Source organism: Neltuma alba, unplaced genomic scaffold (genome assembly GCF_004799145.2).
Source record: "Neltuma alba isolate B1F8T4 unplaced genomic scaffold, ASM479914v2 tig00011648_pilon, whole genome shotgun sequence".
Lineage (NCBI taxonomy): Eukaryota > Viridiplantae > Streptophyta > Magnoliopsida > Fabales > Fabaceae > Neltuma > Neltuma alba.
Window position 1 is genome coordinate 230591 of NW_021636296.1, and position 19495 is coordinate 250085.

The 19495-nt window shown below is 35.7% G+C and overlaps 1 protein-coding gene across 2 annotated transcripts; it reads left to right on the forward strand.

The window, feature by feature from the left end:
• Window positions 1–6284: 6284 nt before the first annotated feature.
• LOC114716235 (exonuclease V, chloroplastic-like) lies at window positions 6285–9615 on the forward strand. 2 transcript variants are annotated; one of them, XM_028901209.1, is made up of 7 exons: window positions 6285–6853; window positions 7092–7196; window positions 7284–7405; window positions 8008–8157; window positions 8256–8409; window positions 8831–8907; window positions 9139–9615. In XM_028901209.1, exons 1-7 carry the CDS (start codon window positions 6485–6487, stop codon window positions 9404–9406), a joined length of 1245 nt encoding a protein of 414 aa, XP_028757042.1. In that variant the 5' UTR covers window positions 6285–6484; the 3' UTR covers window positions 9407–9615. The 2 variants fall into 2 exon arrangements, with proteins under 2 accessions (XP_028757042.1, XP_028757043.1); XM_028901210.1 differs by lacking the exon at window positions 7092–7196.
• Window positions 9616–19495: the final 9880 nt, after the last annotated feature.

Here is a 19495-nt window from a genome sequence, read left to right on the forward strand (position 1 = left end):
AAGTTCGGACCTGTCGCCGATTATCCAATCCGGTTTTTTCACGGCAACAGGTCCGGGTTGGGTTTCGGTGTGTTCACGTGCAAATTACATTGCACTTTTTCGCCATTTTTTAGTTTTAAATTAATTTGAGTGATTTTGAGCCTGCTAAGCATATTTTGTGAAAAACGAAAAAAGTGCAATTAGGGCAGGTCTAGTTGCCTCTCAGTCCAACAAGGCCCGATTCTATCTGCATTCAAGTGGGCTCAAACTAAAATTATCATTTCTAAAATAGGATATTAAATTTTTTTTTTTGGCCAAAGATATTAATTGATTGATTGGTGACATCTTCTGTGCTAAACGAAATTTAGATCATGGTTAAAAAAAAAAAAGAAACTTAAGGTGTGTTTGGGTAACACCTCAAACCATGGTTTGGAGATTAAGGGGGTGTTTGGCAATATGAAAACCATGGTTTCAGAAGCACTTTTCTGCAAAACGAGGTAAACTCCTTCACATATTTACTTCGTAAACTGTAAAAGCACTTCTGAAACCATGGTTTGGTTTCTATCCAAACACCCCATAAGTCACCCAAACACCTACCCAAAAACCAAAACCATGGTTTTAGGTCAAAACCATGGTTTTGGAAAAAGCAAACTTTTTGCTTTTGGAGAAAAAAGGGAGAGTGTGAGAGCCTATAGGATATGTATCTTGTTATTTTTTTTATAAACATATTTTTTATAAACATATTTAATATTATATTTTATAAATATATATACATATTAATTATTTATTAATTATATTATCTTATGTATTATTAATTATGTTGGTAAAAAATATATTATTAACAATTTTATTCCTTCAAATTAAAATATATCATAAAATCTATTTTTCTGTAATTATCATATTAACTTATGTTTTTTTTAGTAATTTGTATATATAAAAAGTGCTTCTGATAACAACTATCCAAACACTCTCATTTCTCAGAATCACTTTTTTACAAAATCTATTCTTCACATAATCTATTCTCCCCAGAATCTATTTTCTAGAATCACTTTTTCAAACTATGGTTTGGTTTCATCCAAATACACCTTTAGACGAGTTGTGTTTTACCGGATTTATTAACAGTGTGATTTATTATAGATTTTATGTAATATAAAGATTAATGGATCAACGATTTGCTTAATTGGCCAAGTCCTTTTTAGGACCCATCAAATTCCTTTTTCTGACTCTAAAACAGATTATATTGGAAGTATTAAACGTTGATGATCATTTTCTCGACCCAAAAAAGAAAAATCTAAAATCGTTCTAATCTTTTTGTTCATAGACAGTAATGTAATTTGCGTTTGTTCATTCATATAGGGTATCTAGTAACTGGAATGACCAGTCATTCGAGCTTGGTGGTTACTGGTTGGAATTGAAAAGGCTTATAACTCGATTAAAATTATGCATGTCATTCGAAAAAGTTTGATAAGTAGTTTTTTGAGTTAATTTTTTAAACCTAATTTATTCTTTAGTTTCGATTGAACCGTGCCTTCCAAAAGAAAGCCCGCTTAAACGGGGTTTTGATTTTAATAGAATAGAATAGAATAGAATATTAATCTCATGAACCTGGCTCATAATCGTTGGGCTGAATTAATGGCCCTGTTTGGCTCCTATAAGCTAGTTTTACGCAAACCGAAACAAAACTTTTCTCACATATCTGTCTCGCATTTCGTAAATCACTATTGAAAATAAGCTTATAAGCTATTTATAAATTATTCTAAACGAGCCTAATGACTCGTGAAGTAGACTTATAACATTGGCAGAAAGAGATACTTAGAGTACATATTGGCCTAGAAAGAAATGCCTATACAATGGAAGACAGGAAATGTAGAAGACTTGTTTGGATAGGCTAAACATGCCTATGTGGATGAATGGGGCTATTTCTATGCAGTGAAAGAACATCAATACTCAGAGCAAAATATGGATTGGGACAAAGGGAGGGGGGAAAAAAGAGCAGTAAATATCCCACCGCATCCTACCTATGGAGAAGCCTTAACAATCTCTGGCATGATCTGGACCAGGGCCTTTTCTGGAAAGTAGGAAACGGTAAACAAGCGTGATTCTGGTCAGACCACTAGATTGGGGACCTAGGACCCTTATGTAATCTCGCGTTTCAGCCAATACCTGAGGCAGACCTTGAGAAAACTGTCCATGACTACTCCACCTCGACTGGGCAATGGAAGTGGTCTGACTTTAGCCACCTCCTACCTGCCGACATATAGAATCAAATTGCCGACTACACTGTGCCCTCACATTCCAATACCGCAGATTACTACTTCTGGCACCTTGACAGTAAACGCTCCATTTTAGTCCGGTCCACCTACCAGATGCTCGTGGCTGATGGGTGGGATGTGGCCGATCCATGTTGGGAACTTGCATGGAGCTGGTCGGGACCACAACGTATAAGAACCTTCCTCTGGTTGGTATTACAGAACAAGCTCCTTACTAACAGAGAGAGAGAGTTTAGCGATGCATGACGAACAACGACATCTGCGGAGTTTGCAAGAAAGCAAACGGAAGATATCAATCATGTCTTAAGGACGTGTGACCTGGCCACCTCATGCTGGAGACTGATTCTCCCAACCCACCTTCACTCCAACTTTTTCGAATGCCCGTTTGAAGACTGGATACAAAACAACTTGAAGACGGGGAAGACCAACCCCCAGTAGTGTTCGGTTTTTGGTATCCTCTATTAGAAGCTTTGGGATGCTAGAAACAAAAAGATCTTTTGTAACAAGAAAGCCTTCGGCTTTTCGAGTTGTAAACGAGACTTTGTCTTTAAGCGAATACGTTGAGCGAGCCAGAGATTTTCGCCACAACATGCGAATAGGATAGTCTTGTTAACCTTAGCTTATTTTTTTTTTTTTTGGATTACTCCATCCGGTATCCCAGAGAAATAGGCGTCTTTCAGCCGTGACAACGTCCCCAGACTAATCCGGATTCAAGGGCTTGCAAGGATCCAAACGGACGGCGCCCCCTGGTCCCTTGGAGTGCTGCGTTCCCACGTCTCGAACCCGAGATCCGTGGTTAAGTTAGGACGACCCCAGCCAGTCGACCTAACCCCGCGGGGTTAACCTTAGCTTATTTTATTTGTAACCAGTTATGTAATTTTTATTATTTTAATAAAGCATCCCCTTTTCACTAGAAAAAAAGGACAGCAGGACCGGGCTCTCCATGAAAATGTTGAATGGTAGTTCAGAGCAATGAAGAGACAATATGATTAATTCTGTCTGCTATAAGGCAATGAAGAGACGGGCAGACCATAGCAAAATGCTCTGAGATTGAAGGAGAGACGCAGAAAAAATTGGGTAAAAGCTTGCATTGGTACAATGACCTCTACTATTATGGAATGACGAGGGAGTCCCAAGTAACCACTGGAAAGTGAAAAACGCACATGGGTATAATACAGATTGCTTGGAAGGACTTTTCAAACAAGGCTGCTCTGCTCCGTGGTTGGCTACAATTTTATTACTTTATGATAGTGAGACTATGGCTGCCCATCTGCAGGTAAACCAGGACCCACGCACAGACGACATACATCAATTTGGTCCGCATATAATGGATTGGAGTTGCAGAGTAGATGGGTGAAGCAATGGCACTGAAAGGTTTACTACGCAGGAGAGATGACGCCATCACCTGTGTCCATGCTCGAGCGCCGATGACGAGCAGGGCAAAGCAGGGCTCTTGGCATCACTTCTCCTGCTAGTTGACCTCTCATTCCAATGAATGAACATAACATGTTGAAGGCAGGCTGGGGAGGTACGTATAGGTTTATGGGTTTAATTACTCTCTTCTATCTCTTGGATCTGTCTTGTCTTACCAATCACATGATGGATTTGCCTTTTATCATGCGCTAAAGTCTCCTTATCAAAGAGTCCAAAATAGATTTGACGCAGCAATTTGTTAGTGAGGGTGATTTTCCAGAGTCCAGGGCTTCTTTTGGAACCTTGCCAATACTGCAAAAGCAACTGGCGAAATGAGATCGAATCTTCCATATATGATTGTTTCAGCCAAATTAAAAAGAACCCTTCCTAGTGATCATGATTGAGCTGCAGGAAAACAAGGTATGGCATCTAAAAGCGTTTAGAATATACTTCTCAGGCACTTGAAATCTGAAAGATAACAAATATGAGCTGCTTCAAGGCTAGTAGTTGCCTCCGATGACGACCATCAGTCAATCTTTTTTTCATGCACTCAGTCAATCACTACTTTAAAAGATAGAACTTCAGAAATCTTGGCTAAGATAATTTTATCTCATAACTTTGGGTGGTAGTCATGATTTTTCTTTTTCTTTTTTCAAAGATAGATGTTTAAAACCTTTTTAAATAATTACTTTCATGACTTTTTTGTATCTTTAACTTGCAACGTAAAAGTAACTTTTTTTTTTTTTTTATCAAGGTAAAAGTAACCTCTTTAAGCTGCCTAGTCCAAACGGGCTATCAGTTTGGATTTTATGCTACATCAATATATTATGATATGTACGTCCGGCATATTTATAAAGAAGTTAACACAAATGACATTTCCTTCTCTAGTGTCTGATTTATTTTTCTACCAACTTCTAGTGTCTGGTTTATAAATAATGATGTCTAATTTATAAATAATACTTTTCCAGTCATAAATCTAAGACCCACTTTGTAGTATTAGATTTAGGACCGGAAGAGTAGTATTTGTTATAAAATTTATATTTTATATTAATACCAATGCTTATAATTTTACCAACATGATATGCAACGGACAATGCATAAATCTTTTTGGATGTTCCCTGCATAGCCTTTGTATTTTATTCCATCACAAAAGCAAGATTTTGAATCTTACTTTATTTTGTTAGCATTTTGAACGTGCATGTTTCTGCCAGTTATATCTATTGATATCATGTTACTCTTAACAGTTAACAGAATGAAAAAGTATACAGAATTATTTTTAAGTTTAAAGTTAACAGTCTGAAAGTTTACTCCTAAAAATCCGTCCACGTCAGTTAATGGTGTCAAAATAAACTTGGGGCTCGGATGATAAACTGGAGGGAAAATTATCACATGTATTTGAAGCGACACGTCAATTGGAAACAAAGGATTCAAACGAGTTTGGTTGGAGACTGACTCAGAAGTGGCCTGGAGGTTAGTCAGCAAACGGCGTGTAAGAATTAAGAAGCTTCATGCAGCTTTAATTTAGCTTGAGAGTGAAGCTTTCACTTGCTTGCCATGAGGGCAATGGAGTTGCGCCAAGTTGGTTTCCCATGCATGCCCATAGAAGTAATCTTGGCACTGTCTTTCTCTTTCATGATTATCCCCTTGAGACTTCATGCATCTGAAGTCTCTCTAAATCGAAGCCAGTGATACTTAGGGACAAAACCACAATATGTTCGTTCTCTTCCTTTATAAAAGTAGTGTTTTCCTGACCCTGAGAAAAATAATCTGAACTGTGCAGTGTCTAATAAAAATTTAAAATATTTTCTTTCACATTCTGTAAAGGAGAAAAAATATATAAAACCTCATGTTTGAGCATGTAACATGTCCTAAATTGAAGCTTGTGACGCTCAGTGACCAACCGCGTGTATTACGACAATATAGGGCTTGTTTGAATTGATTTATAAATAATTTTTTAAACATAATGTACAGAATATGAAATAAATAGGGTTAAGGTGCGCCCAGCACCCCGAACTATTTACCCATGTGCGTCCAGTGGCCTAAAGTAATTTTGGGCGCATCCAGTGTCCTAAACTAATTAAAATGGTGCGTCCATATCCTAAGCTAACATAAATATTATGTTTAACCGTTACTTTCCTGACTCAACTTAAAGCTGATCCCAGATATTCTACATGGTAAACACATGGATACCTGATGTGTATTATTCTTACTCAAAAGTCAATTTATTTAGAAGAAAAGGAAGGAAATAAATTCAATTTTGAGTAAGAATAATACACATCAAATGTCCATTTATCTACCATTTAGAATATTTGGGGTTAACTTTAAACTGAGTTAGGAAATTAACAGTTAAACATAACATTTCTGTTAGCCTAGGATATGAACGCACCATTTTAATTAGTTTAGAACATTGGATGCACCCAAAATTACTTTAGGCCACTGGACGCACCTGGGTAAATAGTTCGGGATGCTGGACGCACCTTAACCCAAATAAATATATAAAGAGAGTTTTGTCTCGATTCACGTAAACTTGTTTAGAAGTATTTTTTGATTGGAGCTCTAAACAAGCCCGCCACAACAAGCCACCTTACCCGAAAATCCAACCCTCCCGGAACTTAAAATTGGCATGTCCATCGATGATGGCGGATCCAATGGCAAATTTAACACCAACAAGCTGAACCCACTGGGCTCAGATTTTCCTTGTTGCCTGCGACCCCGACCTTCAAATATTTGCTATGCAATTTACCCCATATCGGGGTATTGCTTGCCCATCGACGGTGCCGATTCCTACGGGCAGTATACCACAAACTTGCTGAATCAGCCACATGGGCGAAACATCCTCTAGCGTGCCGGTTAAAACAAACAATAATGTTCCTGAGATCCCAATTGAGATCGTCAGTGATGAAGAGATGGCTATTATTGAAGCTGCTCTAGCATATGCTCGTTCTTTCACTTTTTCTGTTGCCCCTGCAATACCATCACCCACTTTCCCCTCCCAGCTTCACATAAATGGGAAATCCCCCGTTCGATCAATTGCCGTTCTATCTAACAAGGGTTTCTCCAATTGTTCTCAATCTGACATTGAGGATTCCGGCAACATGCTGAACACCCAGAAAAGGAGAAGAGAGGCCGAATCGTATCTGCACCGCTTCAGGAAAAATAGGGGCTTGTCTATCACCGATATTACATCTACGGTATCAAATTTTGACCTTTTCTGTGTTGGGCTGTGGATGGAACTTATTTTGGGTTTTTAACTTTCCTGCCAATGTTACATGAAGCCTCGTCCAGTGTCAAGTTTTTGTTTTTCCTTTCTTGAAAAGTATAAAAATTAAAATACATAAGATAATATTTTTTGTTGCCATCACTGATTTGTCCATTTCGTGGAATCAGGGCCACAATCATCTTAACCTCGTTAGTTAAATGTAATGTTAGGAATGGTGCCAAAAACAAATGGAATTTACTCTCCGTTATGGAGCACAAAAGATAACCAAAGCTATGAAAGCTGGGATTGCTCGACACGTTAAACTTGAAGAAGAGGTACTTTATTGTTATCTCAAGTCCTGACTACTTGAATTCTTATTGCGGGCGTCTCACATGATCATATCTTTGAATGTTGATTTGCAGATTATAAAACGGGTGGCAGTGAAGATCAAATCACATGAAGATTTTTGGGCCTTGAAGTTCATTAATTTTATAAATGGTGTTAACCAATTACAGTTAGAAGGAGTCACTCGTGAACTGCCCATGTAAGTTGACATTTTATCAGTCTATTTTCATGTATTTTGTTTGATCAGGATTTGATGCCGCATGTAAGCGATTGCCACGTTATGAAAGGGGATGATGCATCTGAGTTATTCATAAATTTTATTGAGGGAGTTGAATTGTTAATGGCTTGTGAGGTGCAGCTTCCCATATATTTCATAAATGTGTGATTGTTTAAAGGTTATTGTTCTTGATTTTGTAGAAGGTGGATTTTAAGTCCAAAGATAACATTTTCATTGTTTTGGCTTTAGTTACTATAGAAATTGTTTTGCCTCTTCCAGGGAAAATTTGATTTGTTTTGTCTTTTTTGAATGAAACGTTCCATCACTAGCTGTGTCTTTTTTTCCTTATTGAAACCATAGAACATTAAAATATGCGGTAAAGGATGCATTTGAAGGGAAAAATCCACCCACTGAATTTGACAAATGCTACAACGAGATCGTAAATCTTGCTTTTAATGTTTCTGTTGACATATTCTGTTTTGGTGAATTCTGGTCCATTATGGCATATATGCTTTATAGTTTAGACTTCCCTTGGCGGACTTTCTCCCACTAGTGGTCATGATGAAGCGTTCCTCTGATGTCAGAATAGGCTTTGCAGAGGGTGTATGGATGGTGGGTGTAATTGATGAGATTCGTTTGCCGCAGACATTACATAATCGAAATCCCATACTAATTGACACAAAAACCCGTTCTCGAGATACACTTCCTTCTGAACCACAACGAAGAAATGGAAGGTGTGTATATTATTCTAGCATTAATGTCATTTCATTGGGACGCGAAATTGCAAGCCAATGATTCATTTAGTTATATTTTGCTCTTTTTTTCTTGGTAGGCTGCAGTTAATGTGTTACAAGTATATGTGGGACAATTTGGTTGCTCGCAAGTTCCCCTCTAAACATTTTTTTGATTCTTTCGGTTTAAACCCTCACCATACTCTTTGCGAAGATCTGCAAGGGGAGAGTGGGGATTCTGGATTCTCTGCATTGGTAAGTGGAACTTGGGCTCCTGAGCTCCTAATATTCCCTGAGGCAATGCTACGGTGTGCAAGGAAGTGTTTTCTAGAAAGAAAATGAGAAATGCACCTAGAGAGGAAATGGGACAGGTGCATTTCCCATTTCCTTTCTATACAAACATTGCATCAGTCTTTGTATTGAGGAATATGTAATTTCCCCCAGCGTGTCAAAGAATACATCTCATACTCATAATGATTGAAAAAAATTTGTGAATTACCCGCTGTATCAAGTATAACGGAGCTTGATATAATTTTGCCTTTCTATTGCACAGTTGGTGTTTTGATTCGAAAATGCATCATTTAGTTACTGATCAGCCATTACAATTCTGAAATGGTCAAATGTATTATGGTGAAGATAATCTTTCATTGTTATTTTTCAAATTGGCAATAAGTAGACCCTTGATGATGCGGTGACGCATTACAAAATTCCGCGTGCAGTGCTGGGTGCGGCTCACGATCAGCTTCTATTGAGGTGAGTAACAAAATCTCTCGTTATAGATATGCAAGTTTTAACAGCATATCTTTATTGATACAAGTTTCGTCTTTGTGAAACATCCGTAATTTTGCCTTTTGGCTTCCTATTGGAGCCCTGTCCTTTTTCCTGGAATGGCTCCTATCGGAAAATTCTTCATCAATAATTAAGAGGATGAAGAGGATACATTAGAGGAAGAAAAATGACGTTACTTTGTTTGCTTTGTGACAGATACGAGTCACAGAAGGATCATTCACTGCTTGGTGAAGATAAATTTGCATATGATCCTAAGTGGCTAAAGGATCAGATTCAAACATGTCTTAAATTTTGGGTTGGAGAGGAAGAAGCTAGGTATGTCCCAGAGGATGAGCGCTGGAAATGTAAATTCTGTCAATATGTTTCTATCTGTCCTGCATACACTAATGCCGCGCAGCCGGTGGTTCTCCCTAATCCTTGCGATGACTCAAATATCAAAGAAAGCCAAGGCCCATGCGAATAATTGCATCTTCCTTCAAGTCAATTCTCTGTGGTTGTACAAGAAGGGCCATCGTTCTTGTAGACGGGTGTAATTATTTCCTTGTTTGTCTGCGAAAGTTGCAGAGAATGTAATTATAACCCAATGTGGCTGTATGTTTTAATGTCCAATTAATTACTCCCAAATTGTAAAAAAGAGGGCAGGGTGAGTCTTATCCAGACTCGTGAATTTTCTCCCTTTCTAGGACGGAATATAGGAGAAATAGGAGGTTTGAGTAGGGACAATATGTTATTTTTAGATTTATATTAGAATATTTGGTCTTTTTAAATAATTTTAATTTTTATGATCCTCTTTTATAAATATTACTCTTTATTAGTCCTTCTCTCTGATTCTCCCAGTTTTTAAATTTAAAAGAGACATGGCTTCAAGGCCAATATTGTCAAATTGTCAATCACTCTTTTACAAAATCCAAATAATTTATTTAGGATTTTTATTGTAGGTTTGTTTCTCAAATGTCTATGCTTTTTTTTTTAAAAAAAAGTCTTCGTTTTAAAAAATTTTATAATTTTTTCCCCAAAGATGGCGGGACGGCTGTAGCCTGTAGGCCTCTAGGCCTATAGCCCACTTTTATTTCCCTTCAAGCCACCCAAATTCGCTTGGTGGGAAATGAGATTAATGGTTAATTGGGGTTATTTTAGATATTTAGAATAATTCATTATGATTATTTAAATAAAGATATTTATTCATTATGATTAGGATTTTATGGGTTTATCTTTTTCTAGATTATTTTAGATTTATTTATTTTTAATATAACAGAATATTTAAACTAGTTAAATCATCTTATCATTATCTTTTAGGGTGTGTTTGGTATGAGGGATTTGGGAGGGAGGGGAGGGATTTTAATCATTTCTCCTTCTTTGGCAACACACAAATTTTAGGAGGGGAGAGAAAATTTTTTAAAATTTCCCCTCCCCTCCCTCCAAAATTGGGAGGATTTGGAGGGAAATGGTAATATCTTGTCATATTATGACCATTATGCCTATATTTTGTCATGTTGTGACCATTATGTCTATATTTTGTCATGTTGTGACCATTATGCCCACGCCTTAAATAAAATAAGAGCAAAATTGTCCATATTAAAATATTTTTCCCTCCCTTCCCTTTTTTTTTTATAAATCCAAACAAGATAATATTAAAATCCTTCCACTCCCCTCCCTTCCCCTTTCTCTCATTGAGCCAAACATACCCTTAAAGATTAGATTAGGATTTGATTTTAAATTTGAATTTGATTTATAATTTTATTATTTATAGGGCTTCATAAATAGTCAGGGTTTTGCATTTGTATTCGATCCAATCACCTTACCTCTCTTTTTTCCCTCTCTTCCAGCTGACCCTTCCGCAACAGCATCCCCTCTTTTTCTTCGTGACATGGTTTTAGAAGAAATATTACAAGTTTTTGACAAGTTTAATGAGTTAACCTCTCTTTAACCCTATGTCTGATTTTTACGCAGTGTTAAGTAAGTCAAACCCGGTTTTTTTACTAGAGGGGGCGGGCATTCAGCTAACTTCTGACACGTAACTTACTATCTCCGGCTAACAAGGTATCATACTCATTCAATATATTTACTAATTAATACAAATTTTGATTTTTTAAGTTTGTTCTTATTTTGATTTTAGTTTTTTAAATTTTAAACCATAAGTTTTTGTCCTATAAATTTCTTTTATTTAAAATAATAGTCTTTATAATCCAATAAACAATTTCTTTTTATTTAAAATAATGGTCTCTATAATCCAATAAAAACTTGGATAATTTTTCCCTTTAAAGGATCAAAATCTATTATTTGAAACTTGAGGGACCAAAATCAAAATAAGAACAAACTTGAGGGACCAAAAATTATATTAACCTTATATTTATATGTAATACTCTTCCAATTCTTAACATAAGATCTATTTAACTAATTTGATTAGATTAATAAAGTTAGGTAAGTTAGTTAATTATAAGAAATGTGACACGTTTTTCCTAAAATACCATAATCATCTTTCTTAATACCCCCTCTTTCTCTTCTACTTGATTATAGTTGAAGGAGTATTTATAGGAATAATTTAGAAAAAATTGATAAATGTAAGAAATGAGTCTTATGTTTAGAATCAAAATCAACTCAACAATTGAGTCTTATGTTAAGGACCAGAGAAGTATAAAAATTAATTGTGAATCTCATGTATTAAAGATGGAATATATAAGTTATAGAAACTAACTTTACTCATGGGCTATGAAACTAACGACATTCCGTTTCAAAAATACAAACTCACATGTAAATTCTCTTTGTTACCTAAAATAATGTATGTTTGAGAAGAAGAATTCATAAACTGTTCATTTCAGGTTCAGGATGTGACCAATAGAACGTCATGGAACGTTTCGGACGATCTTAATGCATGAGGCCCTACCCCGGACCTTGCAGTGCAACAGCATGTCAAAGACGAAGTGGAGATAACGAATTAAAAAGTTAATTGATTAATTTAAGTATATTAAAAAAGTTTGTTAAGTTAGTTATTTCTAATAAATATGCGTTGTCTTTCCTAAAATATCCTTATTAATTACGTGCATTAGCTATAACTATCATTTAATAAAATCTTTAATATGTAAAACTACTATAAAGACTAATTTAGAAAAAAATAAATAAATATAAGAGACAAAGTTGATTAGGGTCTTATATTTAAGACCGGATTAAAAATCAAACTAACTCTTACGTTAAAAACAAAAGAGTAGTTTGTGTTTTAGGCATCATTCTTCACAACAGTCACAGTTTGAGTTGAAACACCGTGATGCGATGCATGTGTAGGCGGGAAGGATTCATACTCAACAGTAATATGGAATACCAACTAAAGTTGAGTATAGCCAAACGAGTATAAATCTCTTGTGATCTGATAAATCAATATTTAAATATCCGTTAGAAAAAATACTCATATTTAATATCTAATAGTGTTTCGAAACTCGAATGGACTTAAATCTATGGAAGGAAAAAAAAGACAGCAATATGGAAAGAGAATGCGAAATCGGATTCGATCTCGAACTCCGGACTATTAATATCTATCCCTCTAGTTCAAAAAATAAAGCAAGCGAAACGTTCTGCACGTTTTCCTCTGAATTTCTAAGAAATCCTTCCAATTCTCACGCGCGTTGACGAACACTACCCTCATACTACCTTGTATTGTTTTTTCCCCCTCTCTTGGGCCGATGAAGACTGGCTTTCTTTGACTCTGCAAGTTCTTGATTCCCTGCTTTCTATGCAAATACTTGATCCTCTACGTCTTTGACTGGTCATAACTTAGTCAAATTTCCATTTGATTTCCCTATTTTTATGTCCCCTTTTTTAGCTTCTTTCACCGGTGATGGGCTATGTGATTGATACAAAGTGGACGCTGTTTTGGACTGCTTTACTTTATTTACTTTCATTTATTTGCCGCATTTAATTAACATGATGAAATGATTGAGCTGCATGTAATCAAATAGAAAATAATATTCAAACCAGAAGAGAACAAGCGTGGTATACAGAGTCAAGATTAATCCACGATAAACTAACACTCCAATATTAATTAGGGCAGCACCTATTTTATGATGCCAGTCAAATAAAAACGTTCTTGGAAAAGTGGAAGCCTCCGTTCAGACAGGCATGTCAAGATTATATTGAACACCGCTCATCGATATTCCACCAGCAAGTTACTATTTATATTATACTCCTCCGGTCCTAATTATAAGACCCAATTGACTTATTTGAGGAAATTAAGGAAGTGAGTTAAGTTGGTTATTTATAATAAATAAGTGTTGTCATTCCTAAAATATCCTTGCTAATTAAGTATATTGGCTAAAACTATCATTATTAGAAGGATTATCTTGGAAAAAAATACATAAATATAAGAGACAAAATGGATTGGGTCTTATAATTAGGACCAAATAAAAAGTCAAATTGGGTCTTATAATAAGGACCGGAGGAGTATATATTACTTTGGAGAACTCATTTGATTTTTATTTTGGTTGTAAATATAAGAACACAATCTATTTTATCTCTTATATTTATATATATTTTAAGATAGTTCTTGTAATAATGGTAATTCTAGTAAAGATACGAATATTTTAGAAAAGACAATACCTACTTATTACAAATAACTAACTTAACTAATTTTCTTAATATGTTCAAATTAGTTAACTAGCTCTTATATAAGGACAGGAAGTATTATGAGTCAATCTACTCTATAAAGTTTACTCCCGTTGAAATGAAAATATATAGTGCTTTTGGAGAAGACCGGGTCCTTCAGTTGCAGCCACTAGAGAAGGGAAACCAAAGATTAATTGCATCTACTGTGTGCCGAGATTTGATGGGGGTCATCGAGCTTCCTAATGTTCACACATGCAACTTAATTTTCTAATATCTCTTTCTTTTCTCAATTGTTTGAACTTAAAAATAAAAAAATTTCTATTTCCAGTATGAAATATAAACATCACTTAGTGGTGGAATATCTGCTTGTGATGGTGATAAGATAGAAAAGTCCAGGGGACGATGGTCGGGTTTCACCAAAGAGGCCGCGCAGGATCGGGTTGTAAATTTGTAATAACGAAAAATAACTACGCAGATTCAAATCACTGCCAAAGCTTATGGCTTCAGATCATGAAAAGACAGAAGCATACCATTAACTCATCTTGCAGATGATTCCACAGGGCTGGTCCAACGTGAGGTCTCTGATACGGATATTTCATCAATAAAATCTGTGCATTTTAATTTCTTTACGTCTTATTATACGATTTTGTTTTCTAAATTTTTGAAAAGAAAAGGAGAGATCACAATTGTTGAATTGCAGGCGCCATAAAGCTGAAGCTAGTCATGGCTATTCTGTATATACAGTGCAAGAGCTTCTGATATATACCACCGATTTATTTTAAGTTCTAACTCATCGACGACTGCTTATTACGGTACGGTACCAGTTTCAGTGTTTATCATTTTGATAAGCATCCTAAATTCATCAAATTTAAATCGTTTATATTCGATTTAAATAGTTCAGATTTAAAATCTTTAATTAATTATTTTTAAATAAAAAATATTTTTAAAAAAAATTATAATTAAAAGATTATATTTATTTGAGATTCTATACATATTAAAATAATTATTTTAAACAAATAAAAAAAATCAAATTTAGACCATCTAAATGAGATATGGGCAGTCCAGATCTGATGAGTTTAAAGTACTTAACAAAATGATGAGCACCGAAACTAGATCTCTATTGTTGGCACCAAAAAACCAAAAAGAACTGGGCCCCGTTAATTAATTCTTACTTAAATTTATACATATATGGATATATATATCATATATATTCCTCCATCAGTACAAGAAATTAAGTATTTAGATATCGGACATCATATCCATGCAAATACTCTTCGCTTTCTGACTCAGCTGACGTTTCGATTGGTTAATATTCACATATAAAGCTTGAACATTTGACACAACTAACGGAAACTCGTCTCTTGAGCGAATCATAGTTTGAGAATTTGTTTATACTGATACTGCCGGAGAGCCAGCATATCACAGTTGTTGTAAAATCACTATACTGGGACGAAAATTACAAATATATGAGTAATATAATAGCCACACACAGTGACAGCGTGAACTTTTGTGTGAACAGTAGGCGTCTTCAATATATATTATAGTAATACTGGCGATTATGTGCATTATATTCAGCTAAACTCCTTATCTCTTGAATCATCAACGATGCAGCAGGTTTGGCAATATATAGTACAAAAAGGATCTAGTGGATATCATAAGTAGTTACATTTTCCTGTATCGTTGACAGTACTCCTACGTATAATATTAACTAGTATAGTATTTTGTTTCGTTTATACTTTATTGCACTAGTTGTCTATATCCAATGAATATATCATAGACATAATACTCCCTCCGTTCCTTATTATAAGAGACGAATAACCGAATTACGTTGATCAAAAAAACAGTTAAAATTAGTTAAGAATAATTAATGTGTAAAAAGTATAATTTTTTTTCCAAAAATGCCCTCATTAATAAGGAGAGAGCATGAAAGAGAACAATAGTAAATTCTTAAAAGAAAGAGAAGTGGGAAGGAGAGAGAGTGTGAGTTGGAGACAATAAATATGGGTAAAATAGGAAATCAACACAAAAAAGTAGAGACAACTTTTAAGTGTCTCTTATATTTAGGAACATGTTATAAGCATCAAATGTCTCTTATAATAAGGAACGGAGGGAGTAGTATATAGTAATTAATTAGTATGACAAAAAATAAGAGGTAGTGGTTTTAGGGTATAGAATCGTTGGTGCGAGGAGCATATGTAATGACTACATGCAATATGGGAGGGAGGCGTGAGCACAGAGCCTTCGTGAAATTTTGGTTCAAAGGTGGCCGTCAATTTTGGAATTTCTGAGGAGACAAGAATCACGTTCCCCAAGGGAGTTGTTGAATGCATATGCTGCCAAAATATGCTGCTCTTTCCTCATTTTTTCATCAAGTCTTTCGCAATTCGCAAATGACAAAACTCGATCATCATCACTTCCCTGACTGATATATTTGTGCCATGTATTATTCTTTCCCATTCTTAACTAAATATTTTTACTCAAAAAATAAATTCAATATTCAGAAATTTAATTTAGGGGATTTCAATACTACCTCCGGTTTTAATTATAAGACATTATTTGTAAACTATAAACGATGTCTTAATTAGGAACGGAAGTAGTATAAAACTAACCATTTCAACGGATTTATTTTGAAGTACTCGAGAATATATCTACTTACAGATATCTACGAGGAATGAATCTTTCCATTTCTTTTGTTTTTTTCCCCTTGGGGAACACGGGACATAATATATATACACATGTTTGGTGGACAACGATCGTGTTATAGATCTCAACGAGACATTAAAATGATCGTTTCTAAAACTGTCTAGTGTCGTTTCTAAATCAAGGGAAGACACAAATTTAATGAGTTTTGATTTAGATCAGTGACGTTGAACTCGTCCGATGCAATTCAAAGGTTATCTTAGCCTAGGTTGCACCCTCAGCATTATCCCAACAAGTGATCCACATACGCCTGTTAATTAATCAGGTTTGATTTTCCCCAGAAAACCAAAACAAAAGAGCAAAAGCACGTGCTATTGCCATGCGTGCATCTCGTTCTCATCTTTCCGGCGGTTCTGACTTCTGATCACGAACGCTATTTTGTTTTCGTTCATTTTTTTCCCCATGTTACTCTAATCTTCATGTGTATGTGTGTGCCACGAAACAGGCAGGTTCGTGTCGGTAACAAAACCACGTAAAGACGATTACGAATATCAGCGTCTCGACAAAATGGAGGCCTTCCTATTCCTAGCCACCAGTTCCTCTTCGGCTACAAGGTTGGCATTATTTTGTCCCCATAACTGTTTGACCATTCTTCACGTATCGATCCTGAACAAATTCTGACAGGCTTGTACATTTTTTTCACAGCAATTGCAAATTCAAGTGATACTGATAACGTAACTTTCGTATAAAATTAGGGTTCAAGAGAGTGACGTTATGATGAACGGGAGTTAATTTGTGATCAAATCAAAGACTCCTGAGTCAGTTCTGACCAAAAAAAAAAAAAAGACTCCTGAGTCAGTTAATTAGCATAACACTATAACAGAAGACAATAACGTGGAAAAAGGGGGCGAACGATCTTGACATTTGCATTTAAATTTGCATTCTATATGTAAATGGGAACGAACAGATCGTTTATATTGAACAAGTATGTTGACTTTTGTGGGTTTGGTCACATCAAAGAGAAACATGAACTGTGATGAAAATCAATGAGTTGGGAGAAAAATTTATATTAAACAATAAGAGAAAAGGTGAGAATGAAACTACGATTGGAAAAAATTGCAGACGATGGATGCAACTAAAAGGCAGATAAGTGGATTTGTAATTATATGCGGCATCTTCAAACGCAAGCATCCGGTTTTCTATAAAGTTGAGTAATTTGGGGAGGAAACTAATACCATTTCCGATACTTAATTACTTTTATTTTGATTCTAAATATAAAATCCTGATCCACTTTATCTCTTATATTTATTCATTTTTTGTCAAATCAGTCTTGTAATAATAGTAATTCTAACAAGATACATTTGATTAGTAAATATATTTTAGAAAATAAATAATTTAACTAGTTTTTTTAATCTATTCAAATTAATCAACCAATTCTCTTATATTAACACGGTATATATTGTCTTTGTTTTACAGTTCATCATCTTGAAATGACGTGGAAAGAAGGAAAAAAAGTTTAATTGACCCGGAAAAAAAAGAGAGATTATTCGGATTAAAGTTAAACTGGAAGATGGATGAGAACGGTGGAACAGTGGGGGTGCAGAAAGACAGAGACGGGGGGAGACGCCGACAAGGGGAGGAGGGGAGGGCGTGTGGTAGGGAAGCTAGAGATCAGGTTACGTGGGAGCACGTGGTTGGAATATAGTACCCCAAATGACGCGTCTGAGACGACTACATGAGCCGGGAAAAAGGGGAAAAAAAAAAAGCCCAAAGAGATAGAGAGATGAGGCTGAGGGGGACAAACTCTAAGTGATGATTACATACTTACGGTTTCCACAAACACAGCCAGTCAGCCACGTGCTTTGTCGATATATCTAATCTTAAACTCCTCAATGTCCTCATCCCCTCTACTGACTTCTGAGAAGGGACCTGGTGGATATAATATGCACAGTTCAGAAAGAGAACTAACTCCTCTGCTTATCAGTTCAATCCACACCGAGTGTGACGTTCGTGGATTTAGCAAAGCACTTGACATATTATTGTCACTAATTTTATATACCAAATACAGATAATTAAATTATGAATACCAATAAGCCCGGGTGTTAGTGAAAAAGATTTTGGCCATTTAGCCACAAACGAAGCTTGATGTATCTCTAACCATTGCCTCCGTCAAAGGCTCCTCTGGATCCACTTGCCATTTTCCCCTGACCCACACCAGCTTTGATTGCGTTACGACGATGCATGTTCTAATCTAGCAAAATAGTAACATCATAACCATACTCGTTTCCTCATCAATTATCCCCTCTCATTTGAGATCAGTGGTTGTCATTATCTATCTCCTTCTGGCCAGCTACCTGCATAAGCTGCTTCACCAGACAACATCCGAGTGTATTCCCATTATTACTTACGTTCAAAACCTATGCCCTTTTCTTATCATTAATAATTAGCATTACTTTTAGTTTGATTCTTCCTCTTTAGTTCCATAAAATCAAGGAATAAAATATGAATATTGTTATTCTCATTTCTCAATTCTGAACGGAGAATGAGGGTAAAAATATTGGAACGATTAGTCATTGGTTAACGCCTTGACGATGGTGATGAATTGAAATTGACAAATTTGATAGGACACATTTTTATCTAATTTTTTTCAGATAATCTAATGAACAAGTTTTCCGATGAGATGACTCCAATCACACATCATGCGCATGCATTCATTCAGGAAAGAAACAGGGGAGGCGAGGGGAACAAAATCAAACAGAAGATTCTTCTGTCACTGCTGCTTATCTCTCCTCAGATGAGTTTATTCAATTACGGAGGCATCCTTTTCGCTTTTGCGGATCATTAAATGCCATCTCTTTTTCTCCTCCAATGGCAGTGTTTCCACAATTGGCTCTCAATTGATACTGTCCAAAAGGCTTTCATATTTGGATTTCCTTGAAACTAGATAGAATGTGTCTGGCGAGGAAATAAGTTTAAGATTTACTAGCATTTTGAAGAATCTTTTTTTAAGTATTGCCCTGTTGCTTGAGAAATTCAGAAATGAAGAACAGGGGATTAAGAGGGAACCGCAGAATCCAAAGCCAAGAGATGGTCAAAAGCGTACTTTGACAAGGAATTAAGCATTTAGGAAACACCAACCTTCAAAAGTGATTAATATTAGGTGACCAAAAAGGTGTTTAAGATTCAAAAAATCAGCGCACGAGAGCGACCCTGAAACACGACAGGCCTTTTTCCTTCCTATCCAATGCTGCAATTGCAGAGATCAGAGGTACAAGATTGAATTGAATTCCATATTACAGCACTTTCCTCCAGATTTTGC

Bases quoted from the DNA above. Each gene is read 5' to 3' on its own strand.
- LOC114716235 (XM_028901209.1), top strand. From the start codon at position 6,485: ATGGGCGAAACATCCTCTAGCGTGCCGGTTAAAACAAACAATAATGTT. The intron at 6,854-7,091 runs GTATCAAATTTT...ATGTAATGTTAG, and splicing joins TCACCGATATTACATCTACG to GAATGGTGCCAAAAACAAAT. The intron at 8,410-8,830 runs GTAAGTGGAACT...GGCAATAAGTAG, and splicing joins ATTCTGGATTCTCTGCATTG to ACCCTTGATGATGCGGTGAC.